This window comes from Marmota flaviventris, chromosome 5 (genome assembly GCF_047511675.1).
Source record: "Marmota flaviventris isolate mMarFla1 chromosome 5, mMarFla1.hap1, whole genome shotgun sequence".
Lineage (NCBI taxonomy): Eukaryota > Metazoa > Chordata > Mammalia > Rodentia > Sciuridae > Marmota > Marmota flaviventris.
In genome coordinates, this window is record NC_092502.1 from 36,312,882 (window position 1) to 36,333,194 (window position 20,313).

Consider the following 20,313-nt stretch of genomic DNA (forward strand, 5'->3'; position numbering starts at 1 on the left):
ATATGCTGACAAACTGACATCAGGGGAGGCTGTCAGTTTTGTACTTTCATTAAAATATCTAAGAATGTCTTCTGCTTCAGAATTCCCTAACATTACATATTGTTGGTTTTTTGTTTGTGGTTTTTCTTTTTTTGCCAGTTTGATAGATAACAAATGCTATTTTTTTTTTTTTTTTTTTTTTTGGTACCAGAGGTTGAACCCAGGGGTAGTTAACCATGAGCCACATCCCTAGCCCATTTGTGTATTTTATTTAGAGACAGGGTCTCACCAAGTTGCTAAGTGCCTCACTAATCTGCTGAGACTGGCTTTGAACTCTCAATCTGCCTGCCTCAGCCTCCTGAGTTGCTGAGATTACAGGCATATGCCACTGTACCCGGCTGACATATATTATCTTATTTGTGAAGTTGAATTTCTTTTTGTATGTTTATGAATCAGTTTTTATTTAATTGAAAACTTGCTTTTCAGGGTCTTTGTCCATTTTCATTTTCATCTCTTTCTTGTGCATTTTTAGGTTTTTGTATATTCAAACAATGAACTTCTTTTCACATTTATCATTATGCTTTTGCCATACTGATTTTTAAATCCATTTTTTTGTTTTGTTTTAATTTAATCAGATATACAAAGTTTGCTGCCATGCTTATAAAATATTTTTTTGTACCAGGATTAAATAAATGTTTATTCATATTCTAATGTTTTATAATTTCTGGTTCTAGATTTAAAACTTTGTTCCATTTTGAGTTGATTTTGATATAAGGATATATGGATACAATTTTATTTTTTCTGTAATTAACTAGTCATCCAATCCTAGACAGTGAAAAATTTATTTTTCCCTTGGTCATTTGAAATGACTGAGGAGGTATGTTTGGTGTGCAGAGCAATGAGACATCGTTTACAACTATGCAGGCCAAGGAAGAGGTCTGCAGTGCAGTCAACTCTTTAATCCTCTTTAAGTAAACACGTACTGCTATGAGGCATTTCATCTTTATCACACCAAAAACTATAAGCTAAGCCTTCATATTTCAAAACTTTTTAATTTTGTACGTAGTATTTAAGTTTTCAGAGTTAATATATTACTTTAATTAGTGTTTTCCTACCCATAATTTTACCTCTTTTACTTTCAGAGCCAAAATGACATTCATTGTTTAAATTCTGTAATAGTAGTTTAGGTTACTAGAGATATATAAAAGTGATTTGATTAAAAGTTTGTCTTCATTTGATGTTTAACTTTTTTAAAATGCCATGTAATAGAATATTTTGGTAAAAACCTTAATAATAATAATAATAATAAAATATTGAGTTCTCTGATTTTTTTTCTAATTCTAATACATTTTAATGTACAACTTTTATAATCAAGTAGAGTCATCTGAGATACTGATATATAATTTTTCTTTTCAGATAATTAGTTTGTTAAATGTGTTTACACCACAAAAAACTTTAGAAGAATTTCAAGATGTGTAAGTATCATTTTTATTTGGTAACATACAATAAAAATCACTGAACATTTTAAAGTAACTGCTTTTTATGTTTAGAAAATGTAGGTGACCTTGTAGTTTTGTTGATATCATAGATACTTTTGTCTGAGGTTGACAAATACTAAGAAAAATAGATCATAATATTCAGATATTTGTTCCCAGAATGTTGTCATCTCTATAGCAGGCAAAGGATAATGGAAAGAATTTCTGTGAGCACAAAGTGTGCATTAATACTGCTACCCTTATAGTTGTACTGAACTATAAAATGTTTTCTTCAGGCCCCGATATCCAGAATTGCAGGGTTTGGGTATTTAGAACTGTTATTTGAAATGATATGTCATTAAATATCATGTGTTTCCAGACCTCTAAACAGAGCCATCTTACTAACAGTGAAATAGAATACTAATTTATATTTTGAGACATAATGCCCAACTTCATCCTAAATTTATTGATGTATTTGGTCAATTCAATTTGATTGCCCACCATATGTTATACATTTTCTTGGATTTGCTATACATTTATGATCAATACAAGCAAAAATTCCTTTTATTACTTATGAATTATATATGATAAACTCCCTCCTAGAGCCTTGCTGGGAAAGCTAGGAAAGACAGACAATAAATATAATATATAAGGAAAATGTGTAGTTCATCAGAATGCGTTCAGTGCTTTGGACAAAAAGTCAGGCTGGGTCAGGGAATCAGAAATACTGGGGACTGGGAATCAGGCTGCAATTTTAAATAGGGTGGTATATTGGTCAGGGTTCTTTGGAGAGACAGAACCAATAGGAGATGTATGTAGATATGTGAGAGGGAATTTATTAGGAAAAAATGGCTCACATGATTATGGTGGCCAAGAAGCCTCATGACAGGCCATTTGCAAGCTGGAGATTCTGGATGCTGCTAGCATGGCTCAGTCCCAGTCAAAAGACTGCAGATCAGGAAGCCAATGGTGTAACTTTTAGAATGAGGCCAAAGGCCTGAGTACTAAGGAGGCTGCTAATGTACAAGTCCCAGAATTAAAAAAAAAAAAACAGGGAGCCTAGAGTTCTGATATCCAAGGCAGTAGAAAAGTCTCTCAGCTCTTGGAGAAAAGTCCAACTCACTTTCTGTGTTTGATCTCTTTGGGCCCTGAGCCAGTTAGATGGTGCTTGCCCACACTGATGACAGATCTTCCCTACTTAGTACACTCAGTCTCAACATGCTATTCTCCTTCAGAAACATGTTCCTAAACACACCCTGAATAATGCTTTACCAGATTTCCTTAGTGTAGCCAAATTGACACCTAAAATGAACTATCACAGGGTGATTAGGGAAATACCTCAGTGAGTTGGTGACATTTGAAGAAAGCCTTGAAGGAAGTGAGAGATTTGGTCCTATAGATATTTGGAGTAAGTGCAATTGAGATAGAATAAACAGTGTAAAGGAATAGCAGTGAGAACTCTCCCCATGGTTGTGAAGTCCTCCTAAAGGCCAGTGTAGCTAGAGTTGGGGCAGGGAGGAAAGTGGTTTCAGAAAAGTGGTATGCTTAGATACTGCAGTAAGAAGGTCCCTTCACTCTGAACCTATAATATTTCGAGTAGAGCAGTGAGCTCCCCTGGCTTTTGTTTTCAAAGAATAATTGTTCAGGGATAGAGAACCCTCTGTAAGGGGTAGGATCCCAGTTAGTAAGAGAAGTTATTACAGCTACTCATGTAATAGATTATGGTGGGTAATAGGGTGAAGAGAGGAGACTGGAACCCAAAACTGTTTTGAAGGTAAAGTTGCAGTATTTGCTGATAGGTAGGATGTGTGGTATGAGAGAGAGGATTCGAAAACCACACCTGGATGTTTGAGCACCTTCATGAGGAAGGAGCTCTGAACTGAGATGAGGAAAGTTATGAGAAGAGCAGATTAAGGGTGGGGAGCAGGAGGAACCAGGTGTTCAGTTTTTGACATGGACATTCACTTATTGGACATCCAAGTGGAACTTTGAAGTATACAGGTAGATAAGTGAGCCTGGGATTCAGGAGAGAAGTATGTGTCAAAGTTTGGAATTTGGGAAACTGTAAATGGTACTTAAAGCTGTGAGTCTGGAATTCACCAGGACAGTGTATGTAGTTAGAGAAAAGGGCCAAAACTGATTTCTGGACACTCCAATAGGAAGCTGTGGTCAGGGTATGAAAGGTCAGGATAATCAGCCAGGACCAGGCCACTGGATTTAGCAACATGAAGGTCTTGAGGACAGTTTCAGCAGAATGATAGAGGCACAAGTCTGATCAGAATGTCATTAAGAAAAAAAATGGATGAAGAATTATAGTTAGCAAGTATAACTACCTCTTTGGGGAGTTAAGCCTGAAGAGGGAGCCAAAAGGTGGAGAAGTAGGTGGTGGGGAAAGTGGAATTTAAAGTTTCATTTTTGTTGTTGTGTGATCGCTTTTTTAAAATATGCTTTTTTTAAAAAAGTAAATTTAGAGTCATAGTGAAATTGAGCAGAAGGTGCAGAGTCTCCATATATCCTCTCCCCCTTTACAGAGCCTCTCTATTATTAGCATCCCCCACCAGGAGAGTTCATTTGTTAAAGATTGATGAACCTATAACAGCATGGTCTATATCTTGGTAAGAATAATCAAATAGAAAAAAGTAGAAGAATTTGTATGAGATTCTATTTGCTGTGATATAAAAATTGTTTTGTTTTTAACTTGAAATCAAGACATTGAGTAAGTTAGTTTTTTTATGTCCTTTGGAAACTTTTTACAAAGTTCTATTATACATTTGATTCTTTTTAAGATACCTTATATATATTTAGACAAAATAAGTTATCTTTTTACATTAGACAATGAGATGATTAGATAAGTTATTGCTATTTCATAAAAATTCTGGTTTAATAAACAAAGAAATGTTATATAATTTTCATGTATATAGCTGATGTTTTTTGTTTTGTTTTGTTTTTAAAGAGAGAGAGAGAATTTTTGGTATTAATTTTTCAGCGGACACAGCGTCTTTGTTTGTATGTGGTACTGAGGACCGAACCCGGGCCGCACGCATGCCAGGCAAGCATGCTACCGCTTGAACCACATCCCCAGCCCCATAGCTGACGTTTTTTGTTTGTTTGTTTTTATCCCAGGTATTTGGTTATGGAACTAATGGATGCTAACTTATGTCAGGTTATTCATATGGAGTTGGATCATGAAAGAATGTCCTACCTTCTTTACCAGATGCTTTGTGGTATTAAACATCTACATTCAGCTGGTATAATTCACAGAGTAAGTAGTGATAACATAATAATTTTATTTTTAAAATAACCATCATTTGGTTGTCACAATCCTCTAAATTAAAAAAAAAAAACTTAATTTTTTAAAGAAATTCAACAGTGTTAAAAATTCAGATATACTATAGTATATTTTGTTATATTTCAAAACATTGTTCAGATCAGAAAACATTTTTGGTACTCTGGCACAGGGATGAGGGAGCTATAGGGATATAGCTCCTGCAGCTCAGTCTGGTACTTCAGAGGAATCCTTTTTTGTTGTTTTTTTTTTTGTTTTTTGTTTATTTTAACTTAGAGAAAAATTGCAAGAATATGACAAGAGAATTCCCAAATAACATATTCCAAATTTCTCCAAGTGTTAACATTTTTGCCATATTTGAAATATCCTTTTTTTGAGCAAGGAATTTAGGTTTGGGAAGAGGGAAAATTAGAGCCCAAATAGTATGATGGAGTTACCTGTACTGTCAGGAAATAATACTTAAAAACCAGAGAGATAAATGTAATTCTCCAAGTTGGTTGTATACATTTTTATCATTTTGACTTGTACTGCTATATAAGTAGAACATCATGATAGAATTTTTTTAAGTACCTAAAATGTTGAGTGAAACTAGCAGCAGAGATAATACATTTTTATTGGAATTAGATAGTCTTAGCATCCCCTAAATCATTTTTTAAATTTTTTATTTGTTCTTTTTAGTTATACATGATAGTAGAATGTATTTTGACATATCATACATACATGGGATATAACTACCCATTCTTGTGCTTGTACATGATGTGGAGTTACACTGGTCATGTGTTCATACATGAACACAGGAAAGTTACATCTGATTCATTCTACTGTCTTTCCCATTTCCATCTTCCCCTTTCCCCCATTCACCCTGTTCAGTCCAGTGAACCTCCACTCCCTGCCTCTGTTGCCTGTTCTGTAATCAGCATCTGCATATCAGAGAGAACATTTGGCCTTTGGTTTTGGGGGATTATCTTATTTCACTTAGTGTGATAGTCTCCAGTTCCATCAATTTACTTGCAAATGCCATAATTTTATTCTTCATTAAGGCTGAGTGATATTCCTTTGTGTGTATATACCACATTTTCTTTATCCATTCATCTGTTGAAGGGCACCTAGGTTGGTTCCATAGCTTAACTATTATGAATTGAGTTGCTATAAACATTAATGTGTCTGCATCACTGCAGAAGGCTGATTTTAAGTCCTTTGGATATATGCTAAAGGGTGGGTCAAATGGTAGTTCCATTCCAAATTTTCTGAGGAATCTCCACACTGCTTTCCAGAGTAGTTACACCAATTTGCAGTCCCACCAGGAATGTGAGTGTACCTTTTAGATGTCATGCCACTGAACAGAAGCTTCCCACAGTGGCACCCACCCAGAGAGGGCAGAGACCTGGCACATCATTCTCCTAGAGGCCAGCACTCTGATAAGCATCTGGTTTGCCCACCAGAGTGCTGTTGTTTAAAGTGTAGTCTTTGCTGCCACCAAGTGGTCAATTAAAATAATATAAGTGGTTATGGCAAATTTACTTTAAAAACTGAAACACTAGACTCCTGGATTAAAAAATAAAGATTCCTAATGAACCATTCTATTTATACTCCTAAAATTTTCACAGGCCTTTAAATAATATAAGTAACTCTTAATATCTCATAAATGCATTTATTTTCTGTTAAATTCATGCTTTAGAATAATTTCTTAGATTCTTAGGCCCTAGTAATTTTGGAAGGGGAAACAATTTGCCTTACTTGCTCCTCCCCTCTTTGGCCCAGTGGTAAGTGGGAAAAGAATATCACCCAGTGAGAATTACAGCACATACTTGCCTTTATGAAATATCCTGTCTTACAGCCCAGGGTCCATTCTTACCAACCAGCAGGCAGGTCAGAAAGGACCCAAAGTGTATATGGATTGCCTTCCAGAGTGTTTAGAAACCTATGAAGACCTGAGAGAACGATTTCATGACCCACCTCTGCACCATCTTCGCCCTTTAATAACTGGGTTCCTGTGTTCCTCCCCTTGGAAATGGATTTTCAGTTATATTTATTTTCCTGTCAATATTTTGAACATGGACTTCACAGCACTGATCTTTTATTTGCTTGAGGTGTTTGTTTGTTTTAAGGGGGAGTAGTATGTTCTTATTGCAGAACCCTGTTTTTTTCCCGGCCATCTAAGTCTGTCAGTACCTCAGATGTTTCAGTACCTCAGGTCTTTCATCAGTTTCACCTTGTCAACAAGCCTCTCTTGGAACCTCAGTTCCACCCCTATTTGTTTTGGCTGCCATCATATCTGATACAGAAGACTACCCTGAATTTCCCCCAACATTTTCCTGGGGAGTTCTTTCACCTCCCTCCCAGTGTGGATTTGCTGCTTCCTGACCCTCCTTATCACTCTCTCTGATTACTCTCTAATTGTGGATGGGATATATCTTCCAATAGCTTCCTAAAAAATGGTACATGGATGGAAAGCCTGTGAGGAGAAAAAGTGGAAGTGAGTCAGAAGAGCTTGGAAAGCAGTCAGAGGGCAGTACAGCAGTCAGAGGTCTCAAATGTCTGGAATTCTCTACTCTATCCTTTACATCCTTAATAGTTTGGTTGGATGTAGAATTCTTGGTTATAAATCAGCTGCCTTCAGATTGGTGAATGCAGTATTCTTTTTTTCAGAATTCCTTTCATAGAATTCCAAGATGTTTGTATTATTTCTTTCAAAACGCCTTCTTCAGAGCTGGGAATATAGCTCAGTTGGTAGAGTGCTTGCCTCTCCTGCACAAGGCCCTGGGTTCAATCCCAAGCACCAGGGAAAAATAATAATAAAAGTTATTTTTCATTTATTTTTTAAATCAAAAAGTCAGGTTTATGAGAAATTAAAAAAAAAAAAAAAAAACTCTTCACTCTGTTCTTTATTCTCTCTTCCTCCAAAGCATAATTTAGTTAGAATTTTAAAGTTCCTTTTTTCTAGCATTTTGTTCTTGTTGCAAGGAGTACTACCACATCTCTGAGGGTAAATTTTTTTATATATTTTGTATTACTCTGTGCATTGTTTATCTCTTCCCTTTCTTTTTCATTGTGGTTGGTCCCTACCTGTAATGTGGAAGGTTTTCATCTAATAGCCACTCTTTGTGGTCTAATCACATTTAAGACTAAAACATTAGAAGGCTGACTGGAAGTGCTAAATATATGAGCAGTTTTATTGGCTGACAGGTTTCTTTAGAGCAATAGGTATCATTGTCTATAGACTTTTCTCTGGGGGCCATTTAGTTTCTCTAGAAAAGCCTCCTCCAGTCTCTTATGGAGGCATATAAGTTTTGCTGCTGGCATTTTAGGACTGTGTGGGGTGGAGCTAGGATTCTTATGTGGCAGAAGAGGCTTCCTCTGAAGAGCACAGTCCCCAGGCTGGATCCTTTTCCCACACACTTCCCTGTACTTAATACCAGTGTATTTACTAGTATAATGCCTTCAGCCCTTGAGTCAGGCTTCAGTTTCATGGCCTTCATGTAATAGGCCAGCAGTAGTGTGGAAGAAATAAATGCTTAACTTTTAGGATGGAGATGAGGATATGGGAGATCTACCTGCTCCTTACCTGGAATTGAAAATATAAATCCCTCAGTGTTCTACTCTTTGCCTTCCCCTGCCTTCCATAGTACCAGTGGTTCACTTCCTGGGTCTTTCCTGAATCTAATAGTCCAAATTATCTTACTTTGGATCTCATCTCAGTGGTTAGAATCTCCTTAACCCAGGAATCTATTGCTTTTCTCCCGCTTCCCATCCTCACAGATCATGTTTCCATTGAAAGCATCAGCAGTCCACAGTGGGATTAGACATGCAGGAGATTTACTAGAAGAAGGCCTATGAGGGGGGAGAGTGGGAGCAAGTCAGAAGAGCTGGGAAAGTAATCAGAGGATAGTACAGACTTGACCCCTAGAAAAATGAAACAAGGTTAGTGAGACAATTGCAGGTGACAGTATGACTCTAAAAAGCTTTGGCTTGGACAGAGAACTCTTCAAATCAACCATCAGTGGACTCTGGTGTCCACAGGAATGGGCCCACCTCCATTCTCCTGCCTACTAGTCACTTGCTGAGAGCCATCTTGCGGGGCAAGGCCATGGAGTGAATAGAGTAGTAGGTTCAGGAAGCAGTAGCTGAAGCCATCATCACTTGTACTTCTGCAATAGGAGACCGTCTAGTACATTCCCATGGCCCCCATCCTCCAGCCTTCTCATCTCTACTTCTCTATATGGATTGGGGAGCATCTTCCCTCTGGTTTCCATGATTGCTTCTTCCCCAGGGAAAGTTTGGAAGATGGAGGTTAGTGGGACAAGATCCTCTCAGTGCAAATGATCTCTGAACTACGTGAGAGTTCATTCTCTTCCTTCTCCATTATTCATTCTCAGAGCTATCACTTTGGCAGGTGTCTGTGGTGTACCTAGTACACAACCCAAACCTTCACTTCCAAGGGGTCTGAGTCCTGTGGCTCACAGTAGGCCACTAGGTCCTTGAACCCACCCATTGGACATCCCCCCAGTCCCTAATTGTGTGGCTGTAACTGATATAATTTGCAGTATGAGTAACTCCTACATTAGTTCCTTGGCCTGTGAGGTAAGAGTTATGAGGACAGGGAAGGCCAAATGGACACCTGAAACTGCCTTCCTCAAGATAATAAAATCATTCTTGTACCCTGCAAGATAGAGATTAGCTTAACCATTAAAACTTCAAGGATGCAAGGATGATGGTCCCTCTTACATCTCAGTTTAATTCATTTGTCCAGCCCTTGAAGACACTAGATGGATCCTGAAGAACAGCCATAGATTATCATAGCCTTAACTATCTAGTAATCCCATTTGCAACTTCCGTGTCTGGAAAGTGTAGTTGATAGAACAGATTACTAAGGCTTTAGGTTCAGCATATTGATTGGGTAAATGCATTCTTCTATACTGATTACAAAAGAAGGTCACTAGCAGCTCAGGAGGTGAAGGCAGGAGGATTGCAAGTTCAAAGCCAGCCTCAACAACAGTGAAGTACTAAAGCAACTCACTGAGACCTGCCTCTAAATAAAATACTAAATAGGGCTGGGGATGTGGCTCAGTGGTAGCGTGCCCCTGAGTTCAATCCCTGGTACCCCCCACCCCCCAAAAAAAGAAGGTCAGAACCCATTCACACCCATGTGGAATGGGCAGCCATATTCTCTTACACTTTTTCCCCAGGTCTGTGTTAGCTCTCCCAGATTCCATTTACTGCCTGGCCTCCACCCAATTCTCCATCAAGTGCATTATGCTTGGGGTTTTCAGGTTTCAGCATCTATCCAGTTAGAACTATGTTCAAACATCCTCAAAATGTCTGGTTGTTCTCCTCGCTCATTGTTTAGCCACCTGAATAAATGACCATAGGTACCTTTGGGAAAGACCCAGAGAAATTCAAACAGTAGACATTTGTCATTTCCAAGGATACCTCTTCAGTCAGTGAGTCTGGACCTGGGAATTGAGCAAGCAGTGGTGCCACTCAATCATGGTGACCCTGCTTGGACCCCTGCCCCTCTGTTTTTGCCTTTTTTTTCCTGTGTTTTTTTTTTTTGTTGTTGTTGTTGTTGTTTGTTTGTTTGTTTTGTAGATTATTTGCAACTATTGGCTGCCCCTATGGATGTCATGCTCTAGTAGACATCTTTACTACCCTGTGTGGGTCAAACCTGACCTACTAGGCAAGTTTCATTTGTATCTTCATTTGTGTTTCTTGTTTTCCTTGTTTCTGATGGTTCTTAAGATTTGAAAAGGCAGAACTCTCTTGACTCTGCTGTCTTGAAATTGAAAATTCAGTTAAGTTTTGGAGAGCTGACTGTACTACCCAGCAGTCTCTGAAATTAAGGCTAGATGAACAGACTCAAGAACAAGATGGTTAGAGGAGCACTGGTTCTCAAGATTTGTAGAGAGTCTGTGGGTAGGTAAGAACTCTCAGGAACCTATACAACCTCTTTAACCACTTCCTCATGAGCAGACATCGGCCACTTCTCAATGCCCATGATGCCTCACCAAGAGCACCACATGTGAAGATAGCCATTCACATTACAGATGCTCCAGAACTGGATTTTATTATCCTAGTTTTCCAGCAGATGGCAGTAAAGTATGTTGTTTCCACAAAATCAAGTATGTACTGACAGTTGTTTGGTAAATGGCAGGGTCTTGAGGTAGGCATTTTCAGATTCACTCAGGGATTCATCAAACTGGCAGATAAAGATAGTTTCCACTGTCGAAATGGTTTCCACCATTGCCATATGTCCTTGTTAGAACCAGTGCTCCTCTAACCATCTTGTTCTTGAGTCTGTTCATCTAGCCTTGATTTCAGAGACTGCTGGGTAGTACAGTCAACTCTCCATATCCTTGGGTTCCATAGCCACAGATTCAACTGGGTACAGACCAAAAATGCTTGAAAAAAAATTGCATCTGTACTGAACATGACCAAACTTTTTTGCTTGTCCTTATTTCTTAAATAATATAATAACTATTTCTATAGTATTTCCATTGTATTAAGTATTATAAATTATCTAGATATTATTTTAAAATATGCTGGAGGAATATATACAAATACCAGCCATTTAAAATAAGGGATTTGAGCATCCACAGATTTTAGTCACCGTGGGTGGAGGGGTCTTGGAACCAGTCCCCCTCTGATACTAAGGGATGATTATGTTTGTACAATCTGAAGTGGACTAGAGGAGCATGGGGACTTCTATGTAGGGATGATTGAGATTTTAATTGCATTTTTAAACATGTATTTACCATTTAAATTTCACAGAATAGTTTAATATAGGTTCATATAATCCCAAATTAAACTGTCACTTTTATAAATTTTTAAATGGTTTTCTGCTTATCCTGATAATTTCATAGTATGACTATCTCAAGGTACCCCTACAACCCATTTGTGGCCAATCAGCTAGGAAGTTTGTAGGTGTGTGTGTGTGTGTGTGTGTGTGTGTGTGTGTGTGTTGTTTTGTGTTTTTGGTACCAGAGATTGAATTCAGGGGTGCTTAATTACTGAGCACATGAGCACATCCCCGACCTTTTTTGGTTTATTTTATTTAAGACAGGGTCTTGCTAACTTATTAGGGCCTCACTAAGTTGCTGAGGCTGGCCTCCAACTTGCAATCCTTCTGCCTTAGCATCCTGAGCAACTGGGATTACAGGCAGGCACCCAATGCCTGGCTTGGTTGGGAAGTTTTGAAGTCAGGTGCTGAGTTTGATGGGACCTGAAATTCATACTCGATGTACCCCCATGTTTACTGTGTGATAGCTACTTGATGATTTGACATTACAGCTACACAATTAAATTCTCCTGTATAAGAAAATTTGTCAATTATTTAGAAGTCACAGTTTCTAGGGTGAGTTTGTAGATCGACCTCCCCAGGCATAAGTCAAATTCCTGTAGTCTGAGGAAGGGTCTGGGATGTGGGGTATCAGCATGAAGAAAGGCCCTTATATTATGAAGGAAAAAAAAGTCGTTGTGTTAAGACCTTGAAAGTGTGGGGGAGGATGATATATGCATTCACTCAACAAACATTTTCTCAGTGTCTCCTTATACCAGGCAAGCCTTTGAATCCTGAGAGCATAGGGCCCTGCTCTCCCAGATTCAATGGTGGGGATAGGAAGAGAGACGGGAACCAGAAACTAAGCAAGTGATTTCATTTGTACTATATCCAGGCCATGGATTGATAACCCAGGTGGTATGGTAGGGAGTGGTGAGTCCTTGTGGGGGAGGAAAGAGTTGAGATTAGCAATCATGAAATCCCTCTTCCAAGAAGAGAGAGCACCATGTTAAGATTCCCAGATCAGACTGGGTGCCATGGTTCATGCCTGTAATCCTAGCAACTCTTTAAGGCTGATGCCGAAGGATTGCAAGTTCAAATCCAGCCTCAACAACTTAGCAAGGCCCTAAGTAACTTAGAGAGACCCTGTCTCAAAATATATATGTATGTATGTATGTGTATATAAATATATATATAAATGGACTGGCAATGTGGCTCAGTGGTTAAGCACCCCTGAGTTTAATCCCTGGTAACTCCCTCCCCACCAAAAAGAAGAGATTCCCAGATCAGAAAATTCTGGACCTCTGATATCCAGGGTAGTAGCCACTAGCCACAGGAAGCCAATGATTACTCAGGATGTGGCCATTATAGAAAGAATGTCAAATATTGCATTAATAATTTTTATGTTGGTGATATTCTAAAATGGTAATACTATAAACAGATTAGATAAAATATATTAGTAAAATTAATTTCACCTGTTTCTGTTTACACTTCTTTAGCATGCCTACTAGAAAATGTAAATTACATACATGGTTTCCATTATATTTCTTTTGAACAATATGGCTCTAGACTGATGAGTGTGAGGACCTTTGGGCTATGGGGTTGGGGTTGGACTGTTAGAGGAACTGAAGGAAGAACATGTATGGAGGGAGAAGTGGGTAGTGGGAATGAGGAAGGAAGGTGGGCAAGGCAGCCTGCAGGGTCTGGGAGGTTACAGCTAGGGGTGTGTGGGCTCTCTGGTTTTAAGCAAAGGAGCAAATGAGGGTGATGGAGACAGTTTGACTCTTTAGGCTGATTTATATTAATATCAGTTCGGCGGATTTTCCAAAATTGTTCCCAAATCCCATAGTTCAGTTTTACCTGTCCTTCCTACACATACACTTACCAGTGTGAAATTGTGTCTTGAGCATGCTTTGGTTCATTTTATTAATTTGAACCATTTCTTTCCTAGGATTTGAAGCCTAGCAACATTGTAGTAAAATCAGATTGCACCCTTAAGATCCTTGACTTTGGCTTGGCCCGTACAGCATGCACCAACTTTATGATGACCCCCTACGTGGTAACTCGGTATTATCGGGCCCCTGAAGTTATCCTGGGCATGGGCTACAAAGAGAATGGTGAGTACAGACAGAACTGGAAGAGCCTGTGATATTTTAAAATAGCACTAGTGGTCATCACTAGCTCTGTTTCCTTTAATGTGTGAAATATAATGTAGAGAGACTGTGTTACAAATAGACTTTCATAATCCAAAGATAAGAAATTATTAATTTTTTATTTCCATTGGTTAAAATAATTGACTTTTAAAAATTCACCCTTGAAATTAGTATTTTTGAATTATTTTTATCAACATGTAACACACTTATAGAAAAGTATACACATCCTGAGTGTGCAACTTACTATGAGCACACCCACATAATAGCAGTACTTAGGGCCTTTCAGTGTTCCCTCTCTGGGTTTCAATCCATAGCATGGTCATTATCCTGATTACAAGCACCATAGATTATTTTTATTTTTTTTAAACTTGATATAAATGTAATAATGCAACATGTACATCTCTTTTGCATAAATTGATATTTTTTGACATTAAAACTTTACTTATTCTAGTGATATTAAAGTTATTTGAAACAGCTTTTAACAAATTTATTGAAAAGAACTAAATCACATTTACTTGTAAAAAAGAAAAAAGAGTAACATTTGCTCATCTGAAATGAGTTTGTGAGTTTATTTCAATGCTTTGATGTTTTCAATGCTTTTATTTCCTGCTGTGAACACAGTTCCATGTGCTTCCTGGGGAATGGAGAGAAAATCAGATTCCCTTTTCACTTCTCCCCATGTGCACCCACCAGCAGGGACATTTAGATAGTTTGCCTGTAGTGTCTAAGGCATGGGATTCAGCTAGGTCCCACATGAGGATGAATGCCATAGAAGTTGGGGCACTTGGCAGGCCCTGTCTAGAGCTTAGTCCAGCAAGCCCAACCCTGTGCAGTCCATTCCCCACAGAATACTACTGCCTTTCTGATATGTCAGTTTAGTTTCAGAAGGTATGGTTTCAGTATTTTACCAAAGGTTCCACTGATGAGCTGGTAAAGTTTACTGGGTCTTTTCTTGTTTGGGAGGGGGTTTAGAGAAAAGAGATATGGGGCTCTCTAGCTGGTTTTTAATCACCTGGTGTTTGGTAGTGGACATCTGGTCTGTCGGGTGCATCATGGCAGAAATGGTCCTCCATAAAGTCCTGTTCCCAGGAAGAGACTGTATCCTTCTCAAGGAGAGACCCAGCATTTGGCCATGGAGGCTAGAGGTGGGGTGGGCATGTGACCCTGAAAAACCTTTGTGTTCATAGGCACTTCTTGTTTCTGGTTTTTTCTTTGTTTTTGTTTTTGTTTTTTAAACTGTAAAGTACTGGAATCTTTGGCACTAAAATCCCAGATTGCTGCAAACTGAAGGCTAAAATAGAGGTCAGCAATCATTCATATTGTGTAAAAAGTTCACCCTGAGCTAGCAATTTATTTTTCCATATTTGTGTGTTTAGTACACTGCTAGAATTCCTTTTCTTCACCTTTGTTTTGTTCATGGCACTTCATAATTTTATCATTTCATTTTATTTTCAGTTGATATCTGGTCAGTGGGTTGCATCATGGGAGAGCTGGTGAAAGGTTGTGTGATATTCCAAGGCACTGACCGTATCCTTCCCCAGGACCTTGACCCTGGCCATGCTTTCCATATCAAGGGCAGCATGATTGCACCTATTATATGAACGCTCAGAAGGAAAATGCTGTAATTTCACATTGTGTTCTAAGGGGGTCTTTGTTATGTTTGTTAAATTAGTGTTACACCAAGTGGTTCACAGTAACATTTTCTTTTTTACTTAACTACCTGTGATGATTTTGTTGAGACTTAGAGTTAAATTAAACCAATTAAATTAGCTCTTAATTTTATCAAAAATAGCTAGACATGTAAATTATTTACTATTTGATAAGTGTATTTTGATAATTAAATGCAAATATTTTATAATTTAGTTTATTCCATTAATTTAAGTAGGAAAGGTGCCATCTAAATTTAATAGGCTAATATGCTTGTGTGATTTAATTAATATACTATTTTGTTAGTTATTGGTATACATTAAAATATTTCCCCCCAAAGTTAGAATGGAAGCATATTATGTGAGGCCTAAGTGGAAAACTTTAAAATGAAAATTTTATAAAGAACAATATTATTAAATTTCCTTGTTTATTACTCTGATGATATTTTATAGAAGTTTTTAAAAAATCTATCTAGAGGGCTATTTTGTGTACTGGGGAAGGTAAATATAAAGTGCAAAAGATTAACCTATACTATGGTCAACAATTCATATTAATGATATAGTATAAAGGAGACTAGATAATAGTTATAATAGCTTTCTTTCTTCATACATTCCTCATCTTTAATATTTTTGCCCTAACATAGTTGTTCACATGTACCCTCTTTCATTTGTGTTCTAACCTTTCAATATTTTCATTAGTCTTTGATTTTTGTCTTTTGTTATGAAAGCTTAAAGTTGTCTCTTTCCAGTAGCAGATGAATGGTTGCTTTTAAAGGAAATCAAGCTCTCTAGTCAGGGTTTTGTATGTATTTCACAAAAATAATTTTAGTTTTTTATAATTTAATGGAATCAGTTTTCTTATAAAATACAACACAACTTAAAATGAAAAAAACTTTATTCCTATGATTTCTTTCCTTTATATTTTCCCCATCATAGATTACATAATATGTGAAGTTAAATATAGCATTGTATTTTGTTCTAATACATTTTCTTGCAGTTTTCCATTACCTCAGATTCATTTGTTTCAAACTACAAATAAGGAAGCCTCTTTATTTTTGCAAATAAACATAATTAAAAAGAGAAAAGTTGAGGCATACTAAAGATAAATAATTTGGAAGTATCTATTTAACATTCAGCGTGTCCCAATTTTTATTCATTTTGTGTCTTTTCACATTTTATTAAGAAATATTTTCTCCAAAAGATTCAAAAGTGAAAAATATTGTTACCTTTTAGTTCATCTTAATAATTTAAAATTTCTACTTTATACATTAACATGTCGCAACATCAGTAATTAATGGCTTTATTATTATGGAGACTGTCTAATGTTATTTAAACTCACACAGAGACTAACATCATTTTCTAAAGTTTCACCAGTATTTTCAAATATTAGATTGAAAATTTGTGAGATAGAAGAAGGTTCCAATAGCCAGACTGAGGTTTTTCGTAGATTTCCTTTAGATTTGTGACCTGAAGTTGAAAAGGAGCTTCTGTCCTCACTGTAGCCTGTAAGAAAGAAAAAGCTTTACCCAGGCCATAAGGTTCAAGTTGAGACTCCTCCACATGGTATCTGTGCATCTTTGAGAAATTCGGGGCCCCTCTGAACCTTGGTTTCCCCTCATGTTAAATGAGAGACTGTGTTCTGCCCCTCAGGATCACAGGAGTTCAATGACAAAGAGTCTGCACATGCCCAAAAGGTCCTCTAGGTTTGTCAGGGTTCTTTCCCCTTTCTGCCTTCCTAGTATACAGAGTCTATAAAAACTACTCTGTATCATTGACCCAGCAGATATTTATTGAGTGCCCACCCATTTCTAGATCCTAATCTAACTTTGGTTTTAAAATGCTCACTCCAGCAGCTGAGTTGGGGGTAGAATGCTGCAGAGGCAGTTAGTTTTCCAGTGGGAGATGGCAGATGCTCATGCCAGGCTGGTAGAAATGCAGGCAGGGAGAAAGTCTACTCCCCTTGTGGGGAATTGGAGGTATTTAGTAGTAGAAATACAGAGTGTGGAATTCAGGGGGATAGATCTGGTAAGAGAAATAAATGAGAGTTTTCATTGTATCAGTAGCATTGAAGTCTTGAGACAGGTAGTGAGTGCTTGAAGAAAGAGAAGAGAAAAGGACAAAGGACTAAGATAAGGACTGAGAGTTGACCCTTTGATTTAGTGATGGCCACTGGCAACCTTGATGGGCACAATTTTCACAGATATGTGGGAGAAACCCTGAAGAGAATATGTTCAAGAGATAATGAAAGTCTGAGAATTAGACATACAAGTATAGTATATAACTCTTTAAAGGAGTTTTGCTACAAATAGAAGTAAATAAATGCAGTAATAGCTAGAAAATGGTTATTGTGATAACATTGGAGAAAAAAGCCTCATGTTTGTTGATGGAATTCTCCATTTGAGAACAAAATGTTGATATAGGAGTAAGAAGTAAGAATTGATAGGTGCTCGTACTCAATAGACAACAGAGTATAGCCAGCTGAAGTGGGTTAGGGTGGCTTTAGCCAGGAGCTCAGACAGTTCCCAGTGGTGAATGGTATGCAGATACTAGGATAGGGAGATCACAGGAAGGGCCATCTTATGATTGGTTCCATTTTCACAGCAAGAAGTGAGCATGGGGAAGAGCTGTTGAAAGTATAAGGGAGAGGTGTTTTCACAGTGTAGATTAATAAAATGTACCATAATTCTGATTTGGCAAAAAAGAGAAGTGAAGGAAAAGGTACTAGTGGTTTGAATCTCCAAAACCTATTTCCCAAGCAGTCTTCTGAAGCATAAAATTTTGGAAGGGCTGAGTTCATGTGTCTGGGACCTAGGTGATTTCTAAGACATGCTTCAGTGAGTCACTTTTTTGAGCTGCTATTTGCATGGCTTTTTTTTTTTTTTTTTCTGGCTTGCATTGTCTTGTGTGACTGTTTACTATTTCAGTATCACTTTCCACACACATTATCACAATTATCCCAAGCCTAACAAGCACCCTGTGTACTAGGCAAAGCTGGTATTGCCTGCATTATGCATGTAAGGAAGTTGCTGCAAGGAATATGGACTTCCTGACACTTTATGAGTGGTTAACGCACAGCTGAGTCTGAAATCTAGGTTATGCACTCTGAAAGGAAATAAAATTCATTTCCAGATATTGCAGGGATGGTTGGAATGAGTCAATGCTAAGTAAAACAGGATGATATCTGAAAGTAGTCATTGCTCAGTCTAAGGTCAGTTTCAGGAAGGAATTTGGTCCCATAGGAAAGGACCAGGCCAAAGGTGCACAAAGGCCATAGCCCTGGTTTCTGCCCCTCCCTCACCGTGCCACCCCAGGCCAGGCTGTCCCACAGGGCTTTGGTTGCCCAGCTATAAACTAAGGAGGTTAGATAGATCTATGAAGCCTTCCTTTTGAAGGCTGTAAATCTAAGGTAGGTTTAGTATGAAAATTGATTTCAATTTCCTTATGTATCTAATTTCATGTTAATCATTTCTATCAGAATTTTATTTTGAACTATAATGGGGATGCATGTAAATTTTATTGTGTTGATTTAATAAACTGATTATAGTTTATAAGAATACAAAGTATAAAGTTTAAAAAAATAGTCTAATTTGGAAAACCAAACCTTATTTGAATGTTATTTCAAAATGTTTCCACTGACCCAGTGGGGTAGCCTAATTACTTACCTGTCCAAAGGTGTAAATATAGTTTTCTTTCAAATGATGCTACTACATTGCAATATAAATATAAGGCATTTCAGTTGTATTTTCCTCAAGAGATCCTTAGATATTGATCAATGGAATAAAGTTATTGAGCAGCTAGGAACACCATCAGCAGAGTTCATGAAGAAACTTCAGCCAACTGTGAGGAATTATGTAGAAAACAGACCAAAGTATCCTGGAATCAAATTTGAGGAACTTTTTCCAGATTGGATATTCCCATCAGAATCTGAACGAGACAAAATTAAAAGTAAGATATCCTTTTATTCTTATACTTGTTTTCATAATCCAGGTGGCACTTTCACTTTTTCATGTTTGTATTCTAAAACCTGAGAACATGAGGAGATAAAATAGTTGAAGCCCTGAAATAAAGATACTTAACAGGCTGGAAGTCTAATGTATAAAGGCATTGCAGAGAAAAATTTTAAAAGTTTTGTCCTCAATAAAACCACTTAACTGAAACCTTCGGCCAAAATTAAAGTATTCAAACCAGTCTAAAAGACTCTTATAATTTTAGTAATTATAATTCAAGAAGTTTTCAGTTATAAAAAAACACTTGAGGGGCTGGGGTTGTGGCTCAGCAGTAGAGCGCTCACCTAGCATGTACGAGGTGCTGGGTTCGATCCTCAGCACCACATAAAAATAAATAAATAAAATTAAGGTATTGTGTCCAACTACAACTTTAAAAATTTTTTTTAATTAAAAAAAACTCTTGAATAAAAATTCTGAATCAGGAACCATATGATAGTAGTTCAATAAAAGAGATTCTCTTCACCCTTCTTCTGAGCCCTTTATTAAAATGTGATTGATGGAAAAAATTCATTTTCTTCCATAGCAAGATAAGCTGTGACTTAACTGAAAAGCCCCAGTCTTTCCTTTGCCTAGGCAAGTCTTATATTTAACTAAGTTGTTGAACCTGTTGTTTTTTTCCCTAACTACTAATCTCTAAATTAAAAAAAAAAAATGTGGCTGGGCACGGTGGCACACATCTATAATTCCAGCAGCTCAGGAGGCTGAGATAGGAGGATTGTGAGTGCAAAGCCAGCGTCAGCAAAATCAGGGCACTAAGTGACTCAGTGGGATCCTGTCTCTAAATAAAATACAAAATAGGACTGGGGATGTAATTCAGTGGTCAAATGCCCCTGACTTCAATCCCCGGTACCCCCCCCAAAAAAAAAATTATGTTGCCAACATTGTATACAGCTAGGTAGAGGCACCTGTGACGTGTGTCATCCTGTGGGAACGTGAGATTATTGTGTGGTTTTAAAAGTTTGTTCTGATTTCATTTTAATGTGACTTGAAGA

At 37.5% G+C, this 20,313-nt stretch overlaps 1 protein-coding gene across 2 annotated transcripts in view; it reads left to right on the forward strand.

Moving 5' to 3' along the window:
• Mapk9 (mitogen-activated protein kinase 9) overlaps positions 1 to 20,313 on the forward strand; it is a 50,540-nt gene that overhangs the window by 22,152 nt on the left and 8,075 nt on the right. For both annotated transcript variants that reach the window (XM_027953332.3, XM_071612142.1), the window contains exons 4-8: positions 1,396 to 1,454; positions 4,578 to 4,716; positions 13,467 to 13,632; positions 15,124 to 15,195; positions 19,077 to 19,259. In XM_027953332.3, coding sequence (XP_027809133.1) covers positions 1,396 to 1,454; positions 4,578 to 4,716; positions 13,467 to 13,632; positions 15,124 to 15,195; positions 19,077 to 19,259 — 619 coding nt within the window. The remainder of the gene's footprint in view (positions 1 to 1,395; positions 1,455 to 4,577; positions 4,717 to 13,466; positions 13,633 to 15,123; positions 15,196 to 19,076; positions 19,260 to 20,313) is intronic.